This window comes from Orycteropus afer, unplaced genomic scaffold, assembly GCF_000298275.1.
Source record: "Orycteropus afer afer isolate SDZICR_OR568_19922 unplaced genomic scaffold, OryAfe1.0 scaffold00042, whole genome shotgun sequence".
Classification (NCBI taxonomy): Eukaryota; Metazoa; Chordata; class Mammalia; order Tubulidentata; family Orycteropodidae; genus Orycteropus; species Orycteropus afer.
In genome coordinates, this window is record NW_006921629.1 from 9,035,597 (window position 1) to 9,061,753 (window position 26,157).

The window sequence follows — 26,157 nt, forward strand, 5'->3', positions numbered from 1 at the left end:
TTTTCATATGGCCTTCACTCCCTATAGACTTAGTGCTCTTACGGTAAGGGTCATGTCTCACTGATTTGTGTGTCTGTAATTCAGGCCCATTACATGTAATGCATGGAAGGCCATCTCTTAGTATGAATAAATGAATGAAGAAACATCGCTGGACAGAAAAGATCACTCTTGCAGTCAGACAGGGGTAAGATGCTACTGACCTTGATTAGGATAGTGGCTTCGAGAAAGGAAAAGAAGGAAGACTCAAAGGAACTAAGTAAAAGGAATGTGGAGTCTGAGGAAAAGACGAGTCAGAAGAGGGCAGCACCACCAACATAAGTAGAGAAGTTAGAAAAGGAAGCTAGTTTAGAGAGGAGGAAGGGTCGTTTGGTTCTGATCTGTTACGTTGTGGGCTGCTGGGGGCACTTCCAAGTGTAGAGGTCTAGCTAACAGTGCAGGCATCACCCAGGAGCCTCGCCAGACTGTGGGGCTGGAGATGGTGATGAGTGTCGTTGGCCTAGAAGTGGTGGCTCTAACCTTGAGAAGGGATGGGTTTTCTTAAGGGCAAAGAGAAGAGGGCTGAGGCCTAGGTCTGGGGTGGGTGACTCCACATTTATAAGAGGCAGGAGAAAGAAAGACCAGTCGAGATCGAGGAGTGGTGGCACCGGCAGGGCCATTAGGAGCTGAGGAATTTGAGAAAGTTCAGACTGCAGAGCCAAGGAGAGTAGGGGAGGCCCTTGGCTTCAGAATAAGGAAGCCAAGGGGGCCTCTGCAGCAGGCAGAGTGTGGAGGAGACAGGGAGGAAGGAGCTCAGGTCCAGGGTGTGGGTACAGCTGGCTTGGGCATTTGTAAGGGAAAGGGAGGGAGTACACTCGGGACTTGTGAGTCACTTCCCTTCCACTGGGAGGACTGAGGGCCGCTGAGTGGTGTCTGTGTGCCCAGTGGAAGGGGCATTCTGTGCCTCATTACTCACTGGAATTTCCAGCCAACTGGGGTAGGGTGGAGGTAGACATGCATTGGGATGGGATGTTCAGGGAGCAGCTTCTGTGGGATTTCAAGTCTTAGGGAAAAAGTGGGTATTGATCCCACTATGCTGGGTAAGTGGGCAAGGATGGAGTTGGCGCTACTGTAGGAGACTTCCAAGGGTACCTCAGGCTCCCATAAGTGACAGAAGGGACACAAGAGGGGCCCTTGTGCTCTTAGGTCCGTCGCCCACACTGGCTGCTTGTCTGACCCATGGGGACGGGCCGTGCAATACTCTTGGAGCCTGAAGAGCAGGAGACAGAAGCTGTGGCAGAGGGCCCTGAGCTGGCACACATGCCCTGGGGAATGCCAGGCCCGGTTGTTCCCAAGCCCTGGGAACAGCTTTACTCACCAAACCAAATGAGGAATTGTGGCTGAAAGGGCCCATCAGATGAGCTCCAGCTATTTATAACCCAGCCCAGGGAGGGGTAGGAAAAACTCAGGGATTGGAGGGAGAGCATAGGGTGTGGGTGGAGTGAGAGTTCCACCAGACCCTAGTGGAATAGGCTTTGACCAAGGGCCTGCCAGCCTTGGGGCTCCAGAGAGCCTACCTCAAATCCCTCAGCCTGTATTTCAGCTTAGATAACTAGGAGGAGTCTGTGTTCAACAAGAGCAGTCCTCTGCTGCTAATAGCCACACCTAGAACTCAGCTTCCACAGACTTTTTTGGGAGGTGAATAAGAAACCTTACGTCCATCCTTCTCCTTCCTTCCTCTTTCCCATCCATCCTCTCATCTTGGAAGCTCAGAGAAGGGCCCTGTACTCAGCTGAGGTGCTGAGCCCTGGTGGGCCTAGGATGGTGCAAGGTTGAGCATCCTTTGCAAATGGCCTTGACAGTTAAGACTCTTCACCCTGTGCCCATACAGCACCACCTGACAGGGATGAGAAAGATGCAATAAGAGAGGCCAGTCATAGACGCATGAGGCATTTATGGCTGGACAGCCAGAGACATCAGTAAGAGCCATACTGGCTCATCCTCAGAACAGTGTAGTAGGATCTTAGACAAAAGGAGGAGGTTGGTGGGCTGGAAGCATCAGGAATATTTTGACAGACTCTCTGGCTAGGAGGTGAAGTTGGCAGCCTGGTGGGAGCTGGGTGATTAGGTTGAGTGGGGCTTGGAGCTTCAGAGCTTACCACCTGGAATCCTGAATTTTTTCTTGATCTACCCAGTGGGTGGCACCTGTCATACAGATTTACATAGATAAGTGTTGAGTTAGGAGTATGTAAATTTGATTTCAAGATGCCAGGTCTAATGAGCATATGGGCCAGAGAGGGTGTTTAAGGAACCCACTCCTGTACACACAACTCCCACCCTACTCTCAGAGAAACAACTAACTTCCCGAAGGGCAGTGACCTGGTCTGTGAGCCTAATTCATGCACGGATGGGTTTCATTTGGCCAGTACCATGTTTTGAAAAAAATGTGCATCATTTTCCACTGTTTTAAGATAAGGCGCTTTCACCTAAGAATCCAGGTTTCCACTGTCTCATGAACAATCCGAAATGGTACAACCTTGAACCTACATTCCTTTTCGCAGCTGTCAGCTAGAGCTGAGTGGTAGTTCTTCAGCTCACCCTGCCTCTCTCTGGCTCACTTCAGTGATTTATCTTACCTGTTCCTTCATTGGTGCTGGAGTTTGAACCCTTGCCCTAGATCTACCCTAGATATATAGTGTGTTGCAAAAGAGCTTTTCCTGGATGCTGCCTCTCAATACTTCCCTGTGAAGACTGTGTGTGTCTGCATCTCAGAGACTAGAGCCTGGAGACCAGGATGTGCACCTGCTCCTCTGGATGGATTTCACTTCTGTCAGAATCCACTGAACAGCACTTAACAGCAGCAGCCATCTTTGAAGAGGGGGCAGTGCTACTGTAGTGGGAATCGACTTAAGGGCAATTAACAGCAGCAGCCATCTTTGAAGAGGGGGCAGTAGTGGTTCAATGGTAGAATTCTCTCCTTCTGTGCAGGAGACTTCTGTTCAGTGTCCAGCCAGTGGACCTCATGCACTGCCACCACCTGTCAGTGGAGGCGTGTGTGTGGCTGTGACACTGAACAGGCTTCCGAGGAACTTCCAGACTGAGACAAACTAGGAAAAAAGGCCTGGAGATCTGTTCTGATCTGCAATGGATCATGAGGATAGCTCAGCATTTCATTGTTGTGCATGGGGTTGCTGTGAGTCGGGGCCAACTCCATGGCAGCTAACAACCTTTGAAGATGAAAGGAGCTGGGTTGGCCATGCTACCCGCCTTAGGTTATGCATGCCCTTCCGGATGGGGCTGGCTCTTTTGGGTGGAGGCCCCTCTTGAAGGGTGAGAACCACAAGGAGGTGGTATTGCTGTCAGTCTCAGCAGCACCTGTGAGTAGGGATTGTGGCCCCCTCCAGCTGTCCAAGGTGGCCAGGCTGCACATAAACAAGACTGTGGGTCTTGGGATCCTGATCATGTTGAGACAGCTCAGGGCCTCTCACAAAGCTTTGTTCACCAACCGTGATGGGATGGAAACTGTGGTTTCTCACTGGGGCTTGCTCTCCCCTCTGCAAAGGTGTCTGGAACCTGAGGCAAGAGGTGAGAAGGGGGTTCAGCCTCCGAGGACTCCAAACTCCCGCCCTACGTGAGTCTCTGGGGTTGGACCCGGTCGTCCAGAGAGGCTGTGCGGAGAAGCTGCTCCTCCCCTCCTCCCCTCGCCGCTGCCTCTGCTTTGGAGAGAGGTTGTAAATAAAGTCTTGTCTCTGGAAGCAGACCTCCCCCCTGCGCCTGGCCTGTCTGCAGCCTCCCTCCCTCCTCCTTCGCTCTCCAGCAGCCTCCGCCAGCGTGCCCGGTGACCACAGAGAGGGAACGGCTCCACCTCGCAAGTCAAGACGTGCATTTCCTGTATTAATAGCAAACGCAAACCTCGGAGTCCAGAAAGGGCGGGCTTTGTGGGGCCGGGCCGCGGCGGCGGGGCGCTCTGGAAGGCGCTGGCGAGCCGGCCGGCGCGGAGTATTGGAGCCGCGGGCCCGACCTGCGCTGGCTGCAGCGCCGCCCCGCCCGCGCCGGGACCAGGAAGGGGCCGCTGCACCGCGCAGGGTTTCCTTTTCCTCCACCGGGCACCACTTTCTCTCCAGTGTCAGTCCTGAAATTTCCGCGGCGGCAGCAGCAGCGGCGGCGGCACCGGAGCGCCCCGCGGCGAGGCGGCCCTGAAGGACTCGCTTCCCCTTTCGCAGGGCGGGGACGTGCGGGAGGCGGGCCCGCAGCCCGGGCTCACCGGAGGGCCGGAGAGCGGCAGCAGGAAAAGGTTCATAATGCAGCCTTTCATCAGGAGCCTGTGGCCAGGTGCCAGGACCGACTCCGGGGAGGCCAGCATGCTGGTTTAGGCCTGCCCTGCACGCCCTTCCCCTCCCTCCCGGACGGCTGGCTCTGCTGCTGCCGCCGCCGCCGCTACTGCTGCTGCGTGGACCCTGCTTCCTGTTTGCCCTCCGCCCGCTCCGCCTGCCATGGAAGAGGAAGAGGAGGCAATAGGCTTGTTGGACAAGGTTCTGGAGGATGAAGATGTGTTTCTCCTGGAGGAGTGTGAGCTGGGAACACCGACCAGCCCGGGCTCAGGGTCCCCCTTCTTGGTGGCTGTGAAGGTGGGAACGTGACACGCCCTGGGATGCTTGTGGGGAGGGGGCAGGGCTGGCAGCTCTCGACTGCCAAAGCCGTGTGTGCGGGCAGAAATGGCTGATTTGTGCACAAACCTCGTGGCTGGATAGAAGCACCTCACTCAGTCTGAGAGGGGCCGAGCCTGCCTGCCTGCCAGGGGATGGCGGGGCTGTGCTCCCCCTGCAGCTGTTCTGGGGGAGAGCTGCAGTGCCTGCCTCTCACCCAACCAGTTGTCCTCCAGGGGAGTGGCTGCTGGCTTCCCCCAAGCCAGCTGTACTGGGGGGTTTCTCTGGCAGTGACATGAGTCACCTGGTGGGCACATCAGTGGTGTAAGCCTGCTGCCCCCAGAGGAACTAGCTGACTTGAGAGGAGAGGCAGTAATTCATTGTTTCCATGGCAACCGTAGGATAAGCGCATTCATGAAGTTCCGGCCAAGCCACCCTCTTCTTAGCCAGAAGACTAAGGACTAGATGCTTCTGGGCTAGGACGGGGAAGCCTTTGGAGAGGTCAAGTGCCAGAGGTCACTGGGCTGCCTTGAAGGAAAAGAATTGGATCAGCTGAAAAGCGGGTGGTAGCAGCTGGCTTTGTGGCAGGACTCAGGTGGGTAGGTGCTTTTCCCAAGGGAGGCAGAGCCAGGGCACATCTGTTGGACCCCAGCCCACCCTCTCAAGTGGTGCTGGCATCCTCAGCAGCAGTGCCCCTGCCCTGCCAGAGAGTTGTGTGCAAGCTAGTGCAGGAGGAGAGCATTGGATCAACCCCCTTCCCTTCTGTCTGCGCCCTCTCCAGGGGCAGGCCTCCCAGTTTATAGTATGTGAAACCTGTTGCCACTGAGTCAGTTCCAACTCATGGTGACCCCATGCTCTACAGAGCAGAACTGTCCCATAGGATTTTCTTGGTTGTAATCTTTATGGAAGCAGATTGCCAGGCCTTTCTTCTGCAGCACTGGGTGGGTCCCAATCACCAACTATAGGCTAACAGTGCATAGTAAACCACCTGAGCCCCCCATAGTGTATACTTTATCAGCTCTGCCTGAGCCGGGCATGGCTGCAGTGGTTCTTCCTTTCTCTCACCTCGGCCCACCTCTAAGAGCTCTAGCTTCAGCCTTTTGCTCAGCTCCACTCTGTTCTGTGGCTGGAAGGTAGGGCCAGTGAGGATGTCTGGCAGGGAGCTGGCAGACTACAAAGTCAGGTTGCCAAGCAGAGAGTGCCCACATGGGGGCCTGTGGGCCTGGCTGCAGGCAGCCTGCACCCTGGAGGGTGTGGTGCACAGAGCATTGCTGGGGCAGGAGGCTGTCATCGAACCCCTCTGGGCCTGTTGTCCCTCATGCAAGATGGGAATCATAGTCCTGCCCTGCCCACACCACAGTGTGGCTCTGAGGAGGAGCTAATGGAGGTAAAAATAGACTACAGGCCCATGTGGTAGAAGGCTGATGTGCAGAGTCTGGGTGGAGCAGTGGCTGCAGGCTTGGGTGGCAAGCAGAGGAGCTGGGATGGAAGGCTGATGGTGGCTGGCACCCCACCCCTTGTTCTCTCACTTGGCACTGGCTTGGAGCACTAAGGGGGTAAGTCACATCTCTCATTGGACCCATGAGGCCTTGGTGCTTAGGGTCTAATAAGCCTCCTCACCAGAGATGGGATGGGGAAAAAGTCTCATTATGAACCAGGAGAGCTATCTGGGAGCACAGACAGAGGCAAGGCACTGCTTGTCCGCAGCCCCCACTCATACGCTTCTTCCTGGGCCTGGACCCCCCACCCCCACCCCCACCTTGCATTCTAGCCTACAGCTCAGCCTGTATTTCATTCTGTTTGGGATTCTAGATAAGTGTATACCCATCTGCTCTCTGAGTTACATCCTAGTCTCTTGAGGGCAAGGACCATGTTGTATTCATTGCTGAACCCTGCATGGTATTTGGTGTGTGGCTGGTGCCCAGTGAGAATTTGTGCAATGAGTGGGGCTTGATGGGGCCCATGAAGGGTATGCCAGGTCCTTGGCATTGCTCCATCTCAGAGGTGTCTAAGGAGGCAGTACATGGATGCTAAAGAGACCTGGACACATATCACACATCAAGCTCCCCCTCTCCCCCAGGTCTCTATGAGTACCTGGGATAGTCTTCCCATCTGCCTTGTTGCCACTGTGTTCTTGGGCTTGTCTCCAGCATGAGGATGGAGGATCTTCTTGAGTGTTGGAAGATTCCTGGCTCCCTGCCTCATCCTGAACTCTTTCAGAATGCCCTCCTCCTCTGCCAGGCTAGCCCGTCCAGAGAAGGAGAAGATAAGCAAGGTGGCAACAAACACTGTCAGGTTGCTTGTCAAGTGCCAAAGTTGAATGAACATGGTCCTTTCTCACAGACAGTTCATAGATCAAATGCACTGAGAATAGGATTATAATGAGAAAGCGGTCAAGGCCATGAGAAGCGTTCTAATCAGATGTTACCAAATTCAGAGGAGGTAAGCCCACTTGTAGCTGAGTCAGGGCTGGACTGGTTGTGTATGTCTGCGTGTACATGTGTGGTCAAGGGGCATTTTTGGATGGAGAGAGCATGCCTTTCCTAGGCTGTGGATGGTCCTGGCACACTCTTGCATTGTAAGCTCTTCGCTGCAGCTGGTAAGAGTCCAAGGCAGTTCTCTCTTTGCTATTACTTTACTTCAAGGGTACTCACCTTAAACAGCAGTGTGCTCCCGAGTGTGTGCCCAAATGCTAGTCCCATCCATCAATCCTCTTACAGTGTAAGTGTGGCGATGCTTCATCTTCTTACAGGCCAGCTGCAAAGTTGGCAGAGTTTTTCTCCAGAGCGATAGCTGGAGGTTGTGGCTTCTCTCAACCCAAGCTTCCCTTTGAGGAGTTAATGATCTAAAGTAATAATAGTGAGATACTGATAAGCCCATCACCTCCCATCTGTAAGGTGTTCTACTTCCCAAACCTACTTCCCAAACATCTTTCATGCAATTCTATTAAAAGGTACTGAGGGCTGAGAGGGGCCTTGTAGAAGCTGCTATTTAAAGGAACTCATTTGTCAGGAATAAAAAGCCCTTGTGTGAATTAACCCTTCATGTACTATTCTGTGCCAGTTGTTAATGGATTGTCTGTGATGCCTGTATTTTCTGTTTTAGCTGCCTGGGTAGGTCTCTTTTAGGCACGGATGGCCATACCTACGTCCAAACTTGGGTGTTTCCCAACGGGTAGGCCGCATATGTGGTGATTAGGAAGAAAGATGATTTTAGGTGGCACCTGGATGTTTATTTTGTATTTTAGTTGCTAGGTATATATTTTAATGTATATTTAGAAAAAAATATGACTTGCATCACTTTCCTAGAATTTCACATATAATGCTTGGGATCAGGTTGTGCTTTTAAAAAAATTGGTTGTTATAAAGAAAAATATTACATAAATAAGAATGCAGGTGATACATGAGAACGGCAAAAACTGTGAAAGTGGAATAGAGTGACTCAAGTTGGGGAATTACTGCCCTGCCCCCATGGGGCCTGCTCGGAGCTCCAGACAGCAGAGAGCCCCAGAATATGAGAACCCACTCTTTGGGAGAGTAGGGCAGCTTGAATTTGGTCTGTGTTCCTCAGCATCTCCCCTGGTCCTGCCTGCTATAAATTCTGTGGAGGAAGTAGCTGAAGAACCCACTCTCCTCCTCTTACCCCCAGTGCTTTGGGAGCTGCGAAGTACTAGGGCGAGGAAAGAAGGGCTGGCATGTCCCTCCACTGTCTCACCTCAGAGAGGGGCCAGCCATGCTGAAGCAGGGGCTTGGCTCGAATGCAGCCCCCACGACCCAGTGGCATCCAGTCTGCCAGATCTGGGTGCTCCTTGCAAACTGGGGTAGCCTGTGGACTGAATCCTGCTGGCTGCAGAGCGCCAGCCCTGCCTGTCTGGTCCACACTGATGTACTGAAGGAGATCAAGGCTCCTAAAGAGATTGTCTTGGCTTGGCCTAGAACCAAGCCTCTGAAGGCTTTATTTAGCTCTACACTCTGTAGAACTCCAAGCCAGAGCTGGCCAAGCTTTACCTGTAGTTACTGTCCTGCCGTAGTGACCTGACATACTGGAGTTAGGGCCTCAAACTGACGAACTTGCAGCCTAGCAGGTTGTGTAAAATGCTGGGAACAGACAAGCCCCTCATGGCTGTGTTTCACAAGCTTCTGCTCGGCAGAAGTGGGCACAGTGTGACTGAGAAGGCAGCTTCCCTGTGTTAGGGCACTGACACGCAGCATGGACGTGGGCTGGGGGAGGCTCTGCGCTCTTTAGAGAACTAGGCAGCTTGTCCGAGGGTTTCTGGCCATGTGGACACCTCTGGAGAGCTCTTTGGGGACAGAGACTGTGTCCCTCCCCTTGAATTCCAGTACCTGGCATGGAGTGGGGAATGTTGAGCTTTGGTGTTTTAAAGGACAAGAATAGTTCTACAGGGGTTGAAGAAATAATTGTGAATTTCCAGATAACTCTAAACCAGGAATACATGGGGCCTGAGGAAAGCAAAGACGGAAGACGTTTCTGGTAGTAACTGAGCAACAGTCCAGGAGGCCCTGGGGGGCAGAAATAGTTAAATGCTTGGCTACTAACCAAAAGGTTGGCAGTTCAAACCCACCCAGAAATGCCTCAGAAGAAAGCCTGGTGGTCTGCTCCCAAAGGGTCTTGAAATCCGTGTGGAACACAGTTTGATTCTGAAACATATGGGATCACCATGAGTCAGAATTGACTTGATGGCAACTGTTCGGATTTTTTTTTTTTTTGAGCAGTAGTAAAATGTGCAGAATTTATTTTCACATCCCTAAGCTCTCCATCACCTCCACCCCCATCCCAGCCCAAGCTTGGGAGTGATATGGCCCAGAGTGGGGACTCTTGGGAGGGAGTGACTATTTAGTGCCTTTTGGGGGTGGAGTTTCCTGAGCTGTCTTTTTTCTCAGAAACAGTCTTTAAGGATTGGACTATGAGATGGGAGTCTCTTGAGGGGAGTGTCTTGCTGAAATGGACCCTTCCAGGGGCTGAGGTGCCTGTGCTCATGCCAGGGTGGATGAAGGCTTGTCTGGGTCTGGGGCCGCAAATCATAGACTCCGTACCCTGATCCTAGTCCAACCAGCTTTACACATCCTACCAAGTTAAGCTCATAGTCTGCCCCAGGCGATGCCTGTAGAGAGTGTGTTTTCCAGGCCTTAATCACATCAGAACCCTTAATCACATCTGCATAGTCTCTTTGCCATATAAGGTCACATAGTCACAGGTTTTGGGGATTAGGATGTGGACATCTTGGGGGGACCATTTGCCAGAGCAAGTCCTTGGTTGCCAGGTTGGAAAATGGGGCACAGGAGAGGAATGCTATTTGGCAGACTTGGGAAGCAGCAGGGTTTATGTGATAGGCAGGGGGCCGCCTCAGGCCTGCCCTTGAGGATCTGGGGCTGGGGCCCTGCTCCAGTCTCTGATCTTATTCCGCAGAGGCTGTGCTGCCTGCCTTGTAATGTGGACAGCTCGAGGCAGATGGTAGTTTCCAGTCTCTGTTAACTATAAATGGGATAATAATAACACCTACCAGATTGTGAAGTTCAAGTGAGTTCATTTATGTGAAGCTGTTAGCACATGCCTGGTACACATGAAGCCACCAGTAAATAACTATTGCCTTTCCCCAAAGCTTGGGGTTTATATTGGTTTCCTACTGCTGCTGAAACAAATTACCACAAATTTAGTGACTTAAAACAATACAGATATGTTTTCTTATTGTTCTGGAAAAGGAGCCCTAGTGGTGCAATTGTTAGCGCTCAACTGCAACCAGAAGGTCAGAGGTTTGAACCTACTAGCTGCTCTGTGGGAGAGAAGCCCTGACCATCTGTTCCTGAGAAGATTACAGCCTAGAAACTCCTATGGGGCAGTTCTACTCTGTCCTGTAGAATTTCTGTGAGTCGGAATCAACTTGACAGTACACAACAACATAGTTGTGAAGGTCAGAAGTCTAAAACGGGTCGGCAGAACTAAAACGGGTCGGCAACTCTTCTGGAGTTTCTAAGGGAGAAGCCTTTTAGCCTTTTAGACAACTTTTAGAGGTCACTTGCATTCCTTGGTTTGTGACCCCATCCTTCATCTTTAAAACTAGCAGCATCACATCTTCAAATCTCTCTGTCTCTGCTTCTGTCATCATATCCCCTCTGACCCTCCTGCCTCCCTCTTATAAGGGCCCTTGTGACTATATAGGGGCCACCTGGAAATTCAGGATCCTCTCCTCGTCTCAGAACTCTTAATCACGTCTGCAAAGTCTCTTTGCCATATAAGGTCACATAGTCACAGGTTTTGGGGAGTAGGATGTGGACATCTTGGGGGGACCGTCATTCTGTCTGCCACACTGTACTGATTCAGTACAGATCACTAACTGAGTTGCTGATGGGAGGCAAAGGATTAAACCCCTGGCCTGGGGAAAGAGTGGGAAAGCCTAGGACAGTGTGCTGGGGCAGGTGGTCCAGCTGGGGACAGCAGCTGTTCTTAGCACTTACATGATTTCTGATGACTTCATCAGACACTGTCCCAGCCTGTGTGAAGGATGCCCACTCGATGCCCAGAAAGGGATCTATTTGAGATTCCAGATAAACATCCGATCCTTGGAAAGGAGCATGAGAGTGGGGAAATCATCGGTGCAGTGGAAGAACATGGTATTTGGTGTTAGGGCACCTGGGATAGAATCCCAGCACTGCCACTTCCTGGCTGTGTGACCCTGGGCTATTCGCATCCCTTTTTGCATTTATATATTGGATTAATACAGTACCCACCTCAATGGGGTGTTTGAGGGCTAAGTGAGGGAGTAAAATAGCTTTTGTTGTTGATGTTAATTGCTGTCAGTCAATTCTGATACATAGCAACTGTGATGGTTATGTTTGTGTGTCACCTTGGCTAGGCCTGGTTGAGTGGCTGGGCAGCTGGTGGTAGTTAATCTCCATGATGGGATTGGCGATGAACTCCATGGTGGGATCTACCACAAGCAGCTGGGTAGCTGCCTTTGGGATATGGTCTGCTTCCTGTATAAAAGGAGAAGCTGTGGGGATAGTCTCTAGCTTGTGGCACTCTTGGACCCTGCATGTAGCCGTGTCATTGTTCAGCAGACTGCCATGCTCTGCCGACCTTGGGACTTACAGTGGACTTGAATTAATGGCCTGCCGTGTGGTTTGGTAACATTGGGACTGTGTCATTTTATTTGTTGGCTTGTTAGCCTCAGCAGCCAGTGTGTAGACGTGCCTCTAGCTCTAGTGGGCTGGGAGTAAGAGGCAGAGCTGAAGCCCAAGGTCGAGGGGCTTTCACACAGCCCCTAGAGCCTGGCACTTTGAACTTGGACTTAAAGCCTCCAAACTGTGAGAGAATAAACTCCTGTTTGTTAAGGCCATCCCATTTGTGGTATATATTCCTGTCAGAGTGGCACCAGGTAACCAGAACAGCAACCCTGTGTGTTACAGAGTAGAACTGCTCCTAAGGGCTTTCTTGATGGTAATTTGAATGGAAGCAAATCATCAGGCCATGTCTTTCATGGTACCATTGGGTGGATTTGAACCACCAACCTTTAGCTTAGTAGTTCAGTGCAAACTGTTTGCACCACGTTGGGACTTCGAAAGGACGAATAACCAAACCAAAAACCAAACTACTGCCATAGAGTCTGTTCCAACTCATGGTGACCTCCATTAGGTTTCCAAGGCAGTCAGTCTCTACAGAAGTACATTGCCCTGTCTTCCTTCTGCAGAGTTGCTTGTGGATTAGAACTGCCAACCTTCTGGTTAGCAGTCAAACGCCGTAGGCACTGCTCTGCCAGAGCTCCTCGAAAGGACATATAAGGCTTAATAAATGTTGGGTGCCTCTGTGTGTATTGTATGGTGCTGGGCTTCTGGGATGGGATACAGCTGCTTCAGAGGCTCATTGATATCGTGAGTGACAATATAGGCAGTACCCCAAGGTGCTCAGGGTCAGTATTACACACTCTGAGGGGAGAGCCGAGGCTGCAGGCCAGGGTGGTCCAGGGAGGCTTGATGAGGAGGCACAACTTCAGCTGTACCTTCTAGTAGAGGTAAGATTTGGACAAGAAGAGCCAGGGTGAGTGCGGGCATTTTAGGCAGTAGAAATAGGTAAGAACAGAGGTTCAGAGGCTGGAATACTCAGAGTCTAGATGGCTGTAGGGGAGATTGGAAGGAACAGGCCCTAGGGGCTGCTAATGGTGCTTCACTTACCTTAAGGATATGCTGGACCCACAATTCAGTGGTAGAATTCTCACCTTCCATGTGGTGACCTGGGTTCCATTCCCAGCCAATGCACCACCTGCACAGCCACCACCTGTCTGTCTGTCATTGGAGGCCTGTGTGTTGCTGTGATACTGAGCAGGTTCCAGCAGAGCTTCCAGACTAAGAAGGTCCTAATGGTCTGCTCCCCAAAACCAGCCAATGAAAACCCACAGTGGTCCGATCAGCAGTCAGTCATGGGATGTGCAGGACCAGGCAACGTTTCGTTCCATTGTACGTGGGACCACCATGAGTCAGGGACCAACCTGAGGGCAGCTAACAACAATAAACCTGTCAGTTTTTAATCTTATGTTTACTTACTTCCTTTTTTAATACTTTTCTCTCCCATTAGAGTCTAAGACAGATGAGAGCAGGAGTCTGATTGTATCTCATTGTATCTACAGGGTCTGGTAGGCATTCAGTAAATACTTGTTGAACGAATGAAGAAAGAAACAAATAACCTAATTGAATCCCCAGATAATCACCTTTTGCAGTATTGATACAGGTCTGTGACAAATGTCAGGCATAAGGCGGCATTCTCGGATCGATCTGGCTCTGGTGTGTGGACAGGAAGTGGGTTCAGGAGAGTTAGGTCAGTTAGGGGAACTGGGCAGCAAAGTGGGGTGCAGTGCACTACAGCAGAGGGGAGGGTGAGACAGAAGAGAAGAGTTGCATATGAGATTAATAAGGAAGCTTCCAAGGACTTGAGGCTAAACATGGGAGAGGGAGGGGAGAGAGATGAAGAGGGGCCCGGATGATTCCTGGGGGTCCTAGATGACAGGGACAATTGTGTTTTGTTTTTTTTTTTTTTCTCTCCTTAAACCGCTTTTTGAGTACTTTCTATGTGCCGGGTACTGTGTGGACTGAAGGGCATTTAAGGTGTGCTCTCTACCCTGGAGGAGCAGCAATTCTGGAGGGAGGAGAAGGCTTCTTTGCATCTGTGTGTCACATAGCGACGTAGTCAGGAAACACTGGGGTGCCACGCAGCACTATGTCCTGTGGGAGTGAGCCCCTAGGGGCAGGACGATATAATCAGAAGTGCAGCTGGAAGACCACACGGCTGGAGGTCCCAGACCCACTTCCATCCTCCTTCCGTCCACCTCTGCTTCTCTCAGCTTGTCCATCATCTCCTTCAGAGTCTCGTCTTTTTCTAGGCTTAGATTCTGGTCCCTGCTGTGTCCTTCCTTGTGACAGCTGTACCTCTGCCATGATTTTGATTTCCCTGTCTGTAACTTTAGCTAGTTGCCATAGAGTACACTCCATACTCAACTCATGTGACCCCATGTGTATCAGAGTAGATCTGTGCTCTGTAGGGTTTTCAGTGGCTGTTGTTTTTTTTTTCCTCCAGACACCTCTGGGTAGACTTGAATCTCCAAAGTTCTGGTTAGCAGCTGAGCACCTTAAGTGTTTGCACCACCCATTGATTTTACTGAATGGTACCCCCATTAAACTGCCAGACATGAGGGCAGTTCCCATGTTATCCTGCCGTCTGTTATGAGGTTGGGTAAATTGATGGACGGATGGATGGATGGATATCAAATAAGCAAATGATAAAAAGATGGGAAAGCAACAATCAAGATGTTAATAGTGAGAATGTGAGTGGATTTTTCCTTCTGTATTTCTATCTTCCAAATACTTTATAATGAGTCTATCTGGCTTTTCTCTCCTATGGAAGTGTTAGTTAAAAGAAGAGAGGAAAAACAAGAGAACAGGCCACTCAGAACTTTGGCCTCCTTTCTCATGAGTGGTTGGCTTTTGGTTTGCTTGGCTGCAGGTGGAAGCAGGGAAGGGCCTGGAGATGCGGAAGCTGGTTCTCTCTGGATTCCTGGCCAGCGAAGAAATCTACATTAACCAGCTTGAAGCCCTGTTACTGGTGAGTAGCTGTCTGCTCTGGGGCCTCTGTTGGACAAAGTTGCGCTCTAAAACTGAGTTTGGTTTTTTGTTTGTTTTTCTGCTTATGTTATTTTAAATGTCCAAATAATCAGTAAAAGGAAACTTCTGTGTATTACATTAATGCCACGTGTTGTTGTTGTTGTGTGCTGACTCGTAGTGACCGTAGGACAGAGCAGAGCTGCCCCATAGGGTTTCCTAGGCTGGAACCTTTACTGGAGGCGATTACCAGGTTTCTTCTCCTGTGGAGCTGCTGGGCTGGGCGGCTTGAACACTTGGCCTTTTGGTTAGCAGCCAAGTGTTTAACTATTGCACCACCGTGGTCCTTTGAATGCCTTTAAATGTGTGATATTTTAATTTTTTTATTAACTTTTTATTGTGATTTGGGTGAAAGTGTTCAGAGCAAATTGGTTTCCCATTCAACAGTTCACACACATTTTATTTTGTGACACTGATTGCAATCCCCACAATGTAACAGTATTTTCCCACTTCCTCCCCATGTTTATCATTGTTCTTCCCTATCCCTTCCTCCCTTCTGAGCTTTATCCCTGGGCGAATGCTGCCCTTTTGATCTCATACATACTTCCCTGGTATTATTGTTCACTCATTTGGCTGAAAGTTGAGCCATGGGGATGAGTTCATTTCTAGGCCTGAAGCGTATCTGAGGACCATAGTCTCAGGGGTTCCACCAGTCTCTATCAGACCAGTAACTAAACCAACCAAACTAACTGCCGTTGAGTCAGATCCAACTCATAGAGAAACCCTCCTTGGGTTTCTGAGGCAATGTCTCTACAGAAGTAGATCGCCCAGTCTTTCTTCGGGGGAGTGGCTGGTGGGTTTGAACCACCAGCCTTCTGGTTAGCAGTCTTAGCCTTAGGCACTATGCCACCAGAGCTCCCAAGCCTGGTCTTTTTCTTATTATTTTGAGTTTGGCCCCACATTTTTCTTTCAGTCTGTCCAGAACCTTCTACTGTGATCCTTTGCAAAGCAGTCAACAGTGGAAACACCATTTAGTTCTTCTGGTTTCAGGGTCATGTAGTCTGTGATTCACATGATCCATTAATCCTTTGGACCAATTATTTCCTTGCAACTTTGATTTTCTTAACTCTCCTTTCGTCCTGCACAGGGAGAGACCAATAGTTACACCTTAGATGGATGCTCACAATCTTTTACGATCCCAGTCACTTCTCATCAAAGTAGGATGTAGAACATTGTTTTTGTGGAGTAAGTTGTGACAGTTGACCTTGGTGTCCCCTGAGATTATGGTCCTGAGCCTGTAGACCCAGTGACTCATTTCCTCAAGGTGTTTGGTTATGGCTCTAAAACTGATTTTGGAGTTGAAGAGGAAGGGGACCAGTCCTTCCCTGTGGACAGAGTCTGTGGTGCTGCTCTTCTTACAGCTTGGCCTCAGGCAGTTGAGGTCATTGTCAGAAGCGGTTTGTTCCTCTCATTACCCTGCTCTGGGAGAGGCAGGAGGAGAAGCACAACCAGCGTAGGAATGGCAAACACAAGATGCACTCCCACTCCTACTGCCTATAGCCATGGTGAAAACATTACTAATCCACCGTGGTACTCTAAGGAGCTCTGGTAGCATAGTGGCTAAGGCACTTGACTGCTAACCAGAAGGCTGGCGGTTCAAACCCACCAGCCACTCCTCGGAAGGAAGGTTGGGCAATCTACTTCCATAGTGATACCGCCTCGGAAACCCAAGAAGGGGTCGCTATGAGTTGGGGCTGACTCGACGGCACATAACAACAACGACATGGTACTCTAAGTCCAAATGGGCCCTAGCCTCCTTTTTCATTCTGTGCTCTGGTCCAAGTCCTTACTCCTTTCTGGGAGAGTGAACCAATAGCACCACCCTGAGGCTCTGTGTCAGGAAATGTGAGGTGGAGGGCTGTCTGTGTCATTTTGATAAGCACTATAGCTCTGATCCATTAGATAAACCTCAGCCCTCTGTAAGAGTTACTCAGTTTCCTCATCCATGGGATGGGGTGAAGATAACCTGTTCCATATGTTTTTCAGGGTTGTTGTGAGAGTCAGATTGAGAGGTGAATATTAAAACATTTTTGAAGGTAAAAGCACTTCACAAATGTGAGCTGTTTTTCCTTTTGAAGCAAGTGCTTATTAGATGCGTCTGGATATTATGCAGAGTGATCGAGACGTAAAATTTCTTTCCCTTTGGGTGTTTTGCAGTCTGAGATATAAGGTGATACCAGAGGAGAGATAGGAAATCTAGATATAGATCCGTAGAAACTCATTCTTACACAAGAATTTTGGGTTAAGATACACATTTATGTCCTTGCTGTGATGGGAGGTAGAGCCACTCAGTGTCCCAGGGGAGCTTGGCAATTATTACCCAAAGAGTAACTGTATCAAAAGATGTGTATAGACAGGGCTCAGATTGTGTTAGATTGTCACAGGAGTTTATCGGGTGCAGTTATGTTTTCCAAGTGAGGGACGGTGTTGCAGGTAGACAGGGACTCTGATCTGAGACCAGAACTGAGGTGAGACTTAACTCTGCCATCATGGTAGGTTCATTGCACGTTTTCCAAACTGTGTGTCAGGACCTGTAGTAGTTAAGTTGTGTGTCAGTTTGGCTGGGCCTGGTTTTGAGTGGCTGGGCCGCTGGATGTAGTTATTCCCTATGATGAGACTGGTAATCAACTGCATGATGGAATCTATCATGAGCAGTTGAGTAACTGCCTTAGGCATGTGGTCTGCTTCCAGTATATAAGAAGCAGCTTTGTGAAAGGTCTGTGAGCCTTTTGTCATGTTTGGACCCTGCATTTAGCTGAGTCTTCATTCAGCAGCCTACCGCGTTTCCTGCCAATCTTGGGACTGTCTCTGGAGTTGAACTAGTGGCCTGCCATGTTGTTTGGTAATTTTGGGACTGTGCCATTTTATTTGTCGACCTTGGGTTTGTCAGCCTTAGCAGCCAGCAGCTGCCTAAGAGAAGCCTTTAGCTTCAGTGGGCTGGGAACAAGAGACAGAGCTGAAGCCCAAGGTTGAGGGGCTTTCACCCAGCCCCTAGAGCTGGCTCTTTGAACTTGGACTTCTAGCCTCCTAAGCTGTAAGAGAATAAATCCCTGTTTGTTAAAGCCATGTATTTATGGTGTTTTCTGTTTGAGTGACACTAGAGAATCGAAACAGTACCCGTTGGTGGATTGTGAATCAGTGTTGTGGGTTGGACCAGTGTTTTTTTTTTTAATTTATTTATTGTGATTTGGGTGAAGATTTACAGAGCGAATTCACTTTCCATACAGCAGTTCACATATACTTTGTCTCATGTCATTGACCACAGATTACCACAATGCAACAGCTCCCCTCCCACTTCCTCCCCATAGTTACCTCTTCCCAGTCACCATCGCTCCATACTCTCCTGCCCCCTGAGCTGTCTCCCTGTGCATAAGCAGTCCTTCCTTTTCCCATGATTGTTCTCTCCAGAGCGTGTATCTACTTGACGTAAATGTTTAATTCACATGCTTGTACATTGTTTGGCTGGAAAACACAGGTGTGGGTTCAATCCAGACCTGAAGGACAGCTAGGGTCCATAGTCTCGGTGGTTCCACCAGGCTCTATTGGACCAGCAAACCTGGTCCCCACCTTGGACCAGCATTTTTAAATAAATGAAAAAGAAACTATCAGCATACCTCACACATAGTAAGGATAAGTACGTGTCATGAAACTTTGGGCTGTTGTATGTGAATGTACCACCATTTGTCTGTTAGTCTGATGTACTGTGGTGGTTCATGCATTGCTGTGATGCGGGAAGTTATGCCACCCGTGTTTCTAATACTCCCAGGGTCAGCCATGGTGGACAGGTTTCAGTGGAGCTTCTAGCCTAGACTGGGAAGAAGGACCCGGCAATCCACTTCTAAAAAAACTAGGTAGCGAGACCCTTATGGACAGCAGCAGAGCACTGCCCGATAGAGTGCTGGAAGAGGAGCTCCTCGGGTTGGAGGGCACTCAGTATGACTTGGGAACAACTGCCTCCTCAGAGGAGAGTGGACCATGATGGCGTGGATGGAATAAAGCTTTCAGGACTTTCATTTGCTGATGGCACCACTCAAAATGAAAAGAGTCAGCAGTAAACATCCATTAATAATTGGAATGTGGAATGTACAAAGTAGGAATCCAGGAAAATTAGAAGTCATCAAAAATGAAATGGAATGCATAAAGATTGATATCCTAGGCGTTAGTGAACTGAAGTAGACTGGTATTGGCCATGTTGAATGAGACAATCATATTATAGTCTACTGTGCTGGGAATGACAAAGAGACATAATGGCATGGCATTCATTATCAAAAGGAATATTTCAAGATCTACCCTGAAGTTTAACACTGTCAGTGATAGGATAATATCCATATGCCTACAAGGAAGACCAGTTAATAGGATTATTTTTCCAGTTTACGCACCAACCACTAATACCAAAGATGAAGAAACTAAAGATATTTACTAACTTCTGCAGTCTGAAATTGAGCACACATGAAATTAAGATGCATTGATAATTACTGATGATTTAATGAGAAAGTTGGAAACAAAGAAGGATTGGTTGTTGGAAAATATGGCCTTGATGATAGAAATGACACTGGAGAAAAAATTTTTCAACCACATAAATGGTGAGTATACACATGGACCTTACTAGATGGATACACAGGAATCAAACAAACTACATTTGTGGAAAAAGATCATGTAAAACTCAATGTCATCAGTCAGAACAAGGCCAGGGACTGACTATCAATCACTTATATGCAAGTTCAAGTTGAAGTGGAAGAATATTAAAACAAGTCTGCGGGAGCCGAGTATGATCTTGAGTATATCTCACTTGAATTTAGAGACAATCTCAAAAATAGATTTGACACACTGAACACCAATGACTGAAGACCAGGCGAGTTGTGGTAATACATCAAGGACATAATGCACCAAAAGAGCAAAAAGTTGTTAAAGAGACAGGAAAGAAAGAAAAGACCAAAATGGATGTTAGAAGAGTCTCCAAAACTTGCTCTTGGATGTAATGTAGAGTCGCTAAAGCAAATGGAAGGAATGAAAAAGAAAAAAGAGCTGAACAGAAGATTTAAAAGGACGGCTTGAGAAGACAAAGTATTATAATGAAATATGCAAAGACTTGTAGTTGGAAAACCAAAATGGAAGAACACACTAGGCATTTCTCCCACTGAAAGAACTATAGAAAAAATTCAAGTCTCAAGTTGTTGTATTGAAATATTGAACAATGCAGAAAGCATCAAAAGAAGATGGAAGGAATACACAGAGCCACTGGACCAAAAATAATTAGTCAACGTTCAACCATTTTAGGAAGTAGCATATGATCAAGAACCAATGGTGTTGAAGAAAAAAGTCCAAGCTGCACTGAAGGCACTGGTGAGAAACAAAGCTCCAGGAATTGACAGAAGACACATTGAGATGTTTCAACAAATGGGTGCAACGCTGGGAGTGCTCACATGTCTACCTGGCCAACTGACTGGAAGAGGTCCATATCTGTGTGCATCCCAAAGAAAGGTGATCCAGCAGAATGCAGAAATTAGCAAACAATATTATTAATATAACACACAAGTAAAATTTTACTGAAGATAATTGAAAAATGATTGCAGCAGTACATCAACAGGGAACTGCCAGAAATTCAAGCCAGATTCAGAAGAGACGTGATTAACGAGAGATAATATTGCTGATGTCAGCTTTTGGTTAAAAGCAGAGAATACCAGAAAGATATTTACCTGTGTTTTATTGGCTGTATGAAGGCATTTAACTGTGTAAAACGTAACAAATTATGGATAACATTGCAAAGAATAGGAATTCCAGAATACTTAATTGTGCTCATGCAGAACCTGTACATAGACCAAGAGGCAGTTGTTCAAACAGAACAATGGGATACTGCATGGTTTAAAATCAGGAAAGGAGTATGTCAGTGTTGTATCCTTTCCCCATACTTATTCAGTCTGCATATTGAGCAAATAATCCAAGACTGTGGATTATATGAAGAAGAACGCAGCATCAGGATTGGAGGAAGACCCCATTAACAACCTGCGATGTGCAGATGGCACAACCTTGTTTGCTGACAGTGAAGATGACTTAAGAGCTTACTGATGAAGAGCAAAGACTACAGCTTTCAGTATGGATTGCATCTCAACATAAAGCAAACAAAATCCTCATGACTGGACCAGTAAACAACATGATGATGAAAGTAGAAAAGGTTGACGTTGTCAGGGATTTTGTTTTACTTGAATCCATAATCAATGCCTGTGGAAGCAGCAGTCAAGAAATCAAAGGACATACTGCATTGGGCAGATCTGCAAAAGACCGCTTTCAGTATTAAAAAAGCAAAGATGTCACTTTGAGGACAAAAGCACACCTGAGCCAAACTATGGTAGTTTCAGTCACCTCATATGCATGGACAATGAGTAAGGAAAACTGAAGAATAATTGCCTTTGAATTCTGGTGTTGGCGAAGAATATTGAACATACCATGGACTGCCAGAAGAATGAACAAATCTAAATCTGTCTTTGGAGGAAGTATAGCCAGAATGCTCCTTAGAAGCAAGAATGGTGAGACTTAGTCTTCTGTACTTTGGACGTGTTGTCAGGAGGGGACCACTCCTTGGAGAAGGACATCATGCTTGGTAAAGTAGAGGATCAGTGAGAAAGAGGAGGACCCTCAGGGAGGTGGATTGACACAGTGGCTGCAACGATGGGCTCAGTCGTAGTAATGATTGTGAGGATGGTGCAGGACCAGGCCCTGTTTGGTTCTGTTGTACACTGGGTCACTGTGCGTAGGAACCAACTTGCTGGCACATCGACAACAACGACGTGTAGCAACATGTTTATTTATATACATTTATATTAGATATGTGTGTTTTAAGTACTCAAACCAAAAACCAAACTCATTGCCATTGAGTTGATTCTGACTCATAGCAACCCCCGCTGGGTTTCCAAGGCTGTAAATCTTTATGGAAGCACATTGCCTCATCTTCCTTCTGCAGAGTGGTTGGTGGGTTTGAACCACTGACCTTCTGATTAGCAGCCAAATGCCTTATCCACTACACTACCAGAGCTCCTTGTTTTAAGTAGTAGACCACATTATTTCTTGCATGTGTTGTGGGTTTGAAAAGCACTGACTTAGGGCAAACTATGCATAAACTCCGTTAGGCCTCAGTTTCCTCATCTGAAGATGAGAATAATACCATTACTTTCCTCTTTCTTCCTCATGGGGCTGAGAACAAGATCAGATGATCCTTTTGGTACCTAATACAATGGCAGTTACTTATTTACTCAGGTGTTTGCTCAAGGAAGGAGAAGAAGCTGACAACCAGTCAGACATATGTGAAATATACCTTGTAAACTGTGAAGTGCTGTAGCAAAATAAGATGTCACAGTTTTCATTATTAACAGGATGCTTTTTTTTTTTTTTTTTTTAACTGTGATTTGGGTAAAAGTTTACAAAGCAAATTCATTTTCCATATAGCGGTTCAGGCACATTTTGTTTCATGACCTTGATTACAATCTCCATAATGTAACAGCTCTCTTCCCACTTACTCCCTGTGGTCCTTCTTCCCTATGCGTTTTTGCCCTCTGAGCTGTCTCCCTGTGCAAATAAATACTGTCCTTCTGATCTCCCATGATTGATTGTTCTAAGGAGTGTACCTACCTGGTATAACTGTTCACCTTATTTGGCTTAGAAACCATGGAAGTGAGTTCAGTTCTAGGCCTGAAGGGTGACTAAGGGCCGTGTTCTCAAGGGTTTCACCAATCTCTAGCAGACTAGTAAATCTGGTCTTTTTTATGATTTTGAGTTTTGACAGGATGCATTTTTGATAAGAGTTTAAACAATGTGGGACCAAATTTCCTGGCTTTGAATTCTGGCTTAACTACTTACTAGTCTATAACTTAAGCGGACTACTCTGCCTTATTTTTTCTGTTTATAAAATGGGTATACTGTTAGTACTCCGTTTATAGGGCTGTGAGGGTTAGACGAATTGTTATATGGAAAGCTCTTAGAACAGAGCCTGGCATACACAGTGCCCTCCCTACTCATGGGACTTATGCACAATGGGACACAATGCTGTATGTTCTTGTGCCATCGCAATGATCGCTTGTGGACCATGTTCATTGGCCGATTTTCAGAAATAAGAGCTCCAGGCGTTCCTTCCTAGCCCATCTTACTCTGGAAGCTCTGCCAAAACCTGTTGCGCATCATAACAACTCAGAAGTCTGCTAGCTGTGTGTGAGGGCCATTGGCTGGAAATCAAACCCAGGTCCCTGACAGGGAAGGGAAGAATTCTAGCACTGACTCTCCATTGCCTTCCACCTCTGTGCTAGCTACTGTTATTTCCTCTAGTGCTGAGAGAGAAGGCAGGTTAGGACTTATTTGTTTCTGTCAACACACCTTTTCCCTGAAAGAGGGGGAGGCTCTTGTCCTTCGCAGAAGCATGTGCCCTTAGGCCCCAGCTTGTCATTAGGCCTATTTCGTTTCTGTTTCTCTGGGCAAAGATAACAGATTCAAGGGCCCAGACACAACCCCCCTCCCTTGCTTTTCTAAGGGTTCATGCCCCCAAAAGGAAGACTGAGGCTGGCCCACTCTCCTCAGGGGTCTGGGCAGGCCCTTCTCCTCCTACGCTGGCTCCTCCAGGCCCCTAGTTGGTTCTTTTTTGAGCAGAGGCCTGGGGGAGTGGGGCCGGCTCAGCTAGGAGGCTCAACTAGGAGGCCTTATCTGTAGCTGGAGGCTCAGGAAGAAAGGGTAGGGTCCCCTATTGCCACAGACTCAGATGATCTAGGGATAAGGAATCAAGTGCTCTTTCTCCTTGAGCGGGAACCTTCCCTCCTCAGCTACCAGTGAGCTAAGCCCCCTGCTCTTGGGGTGGTCTGACAAAGGGACTGGCTCAGAGGAGAAAATTTGTTCTCTCTCTGCTAGCTTCCTTCTTGGGAGAAGATCTCTTTCTTGTAGGTTGTCACCCCACCCCCATTCCTTCAGCTCCGTTCCTAAACTGTTTGACTTCTCAGCTTAACACTTCCTGCTATGCAAACGGCTGGGGGTGTGTACTTAAGATGGTACAAATACAGGCACTGACAGGGACGCCATGCTGGAGCCTATGTTCCTGCCCCCAGGGTTGCTGGCTGAGGCCAAGGATTGCTAAGCTTCTGGAACCCTCTAGGTTACTGGTAGGTTCACATTACAAATGAAGCAGGTCTCTGTGAGCGTGGGTTCAGGTGAAGAGAGACAATGAAATACATGTGATTCTGCCTCTCCCAGGTTTAGGGAAGAGACAGAGTTAGCTCAGGTCCTGGACGTGGAGCCATTGCCTACCCCTGATGGCAGCTGGCTGTTCTCTGTTTAACTCTCATTCCAGCAGTTGGCTTGGGGTTTAGAGTCCTGCTGCGCCTGACGATCCTTATTTGTAATATAGGTTAATGATACCTTCCTCAGTGGGTTTGCTGATATATTAGCAAACACGCCTAACAGCCTCCAGTCTTCTCAGGCAGGAGGTGGAGGAAGTGGACAGACTTCTTTCCCCTCTTTTTTGAGGCAGGCAAATTGCTGGGGGACAGAGCAGACCACTGGCTGCCCGAAGTTCCAGGGAGAGTCAGCACTCTGGTGGGAAGTTGGAAGCCAGTGTGGATACTGAGGTCACTCAGGGATCCTTTCTAAGACTTTGTTTATCTCCAGGTAAAATGGAGACACAGGTCCCACCCCTGCTCTTGGCAGCGAGTCTGTGGGGAGGGATGAGGTAATTTAGGATGAGGGTACTTTGGCAAAATGGCCATGACAGTATCAAAGCTCCGGATTAGGTTACTTTTGCCTTTCAGCTGTCCCTTCCACCCCCGGCCTATATGTGGGCCATCACCTGATAAAAATAATAGCTTTCAAAGTCACCTGCAGGCATAGGGCACACACCCAGCCATTTCTCTTTGCCCCGTGTGAACTCAGGCTTAAGAACAAAGGTCCCTGAGGTTGTCCTGAGAACCATCAGTTGCCCCAGTGCAGGCGCCATCCACGTGACTGATGAGCCGTCATTTCTTCCCTTTTGTAGACAGAGTGGGAAGTCTAGGAGGAAACAGTGTTGTGTTATCTGTGTTTGTGTAGGCGAGAGCTGAGGTTTCCCCAGCAGCCTTTGGGGAGTCCTCCTCTTTCTCTTCCCTGGACAGTTCCTTCCCAGTTTCCTTTGTTCCCTCCTTGTGGGGATAAGGATTAGTGGTTCTGGGACCCTCTGGTGACTCGGGCCCCTCCATTGGGTCCTGGAAAGAGATAAAAAGGATAAACTGATATGGATACTCAGGCCAAGATCCGTATCCTTCCGAGAGTGTTGGGAGCCAATGAAGCTGAGCCTGTGCACCCATCTGGGTTCTCCTCTGGCTCCTACTTCCTTCTGTTCCCCTGCCAGGTATGCTTAGCCAGACCTCACCCTTTTACCTGCTCAGATCTTCCCACCTTCCTTGGAGACCTTGTTCCTGTCACCTCCTCTGTGGAGCCCTCCAGCTGCTCCAGCATAACCTTGAGATCACTGGTTGGTATTTACAGCCCAAGTTGGGTAATATCCTGTCTTGCATTGTCCACTCTGCAACACATGAGGTCTTCGTGAATCAGAATCGACTCTATAGCAGCTGGTGGTATTGTCCACTAAGTGTCTTATTTATGTTGTTCCAGTTTACCCAAATGATTATAAAGTGCTCAAGGGCAGAGATCGTGAGTCTTAAACATAATCTGAAAAGAAAATTGGGTTCCATCACTCCCCTGCTTAAAACCTACCAGGACCTTCCCAATCATGGCTCAAAAGCTGCCCTCCTTCCCTGGCCTTAGAGACTCTGTGTGATCCAGTACCTGCCCGCACCAGTGGCCTTACCTTAGACGTCTCCCTCCCCCCACTACATTCCAGACACACTGGCTTGCTTTCTTCTACTCCTCTCTCTCTCTCCAAGGCCACTGCCACTGAAGGAAGGGCCAGGTATTGAGGAAATGTGCATGGCATTCTCTTCTCCCTTCCTCCCATACTTCCACTTCCAGGCAAATGTCCCCTTTTTGGAGAAGCTGTTCTTCACCATCCGGTCTCTTGCCTTCTTCATTTCTTTCATTGCTTTTGTCACTCTGTGTAATTCTATATTGTTGTTTCAGTGCCTAAGGCTTTGACTGCTAACCAGAGGGTTGACAGTTCAAACCTACCATCCACTCCATGGAGGGACGACAGGGCAATCTACTTCCATAAAGATTTACCACCTTGGAAACTCAGTGGGGATCACTATGAGTCAGAATTGACTTGGTGGTAGTGGGTTTGTTTTTTTTTTTTTCAAGCCAAGTTAATAGTGTCTGTCCTCTAGTTAGTGATTTTTACCCCCTTTCATACCCACCCCTGGTAAGCATCAAAGAATTTTTCTTTTTTTGTGAAACCTTTTTTTTTTTTTTTT

The 26,157-nt window shown here is 48.3% G+C and overlaps 1 protein-coding gene across 1 annotated transcript in view; it reads left to right on the forward strand.

Annotated features, from left to right (window-relative positions):
• The window catches only part of ABR (ABR activator of RhoGEF and GTPase), a 184,278-nt gene that overhangs the window by 75,526 nt on the left and 82,595 nt on the right, over positions 1-26,157 (forward strand). The window contains exon 3 of the mRNA XM_007937423.2: positions 14,631-14,729. Coding sequence (XP_007935614.1) covers positions 14,631-14,729 — 99 coding nt within the window. The remainder of the gene's footprint in view (positions 1-14,630; positions 14,730-26,157) is intronic.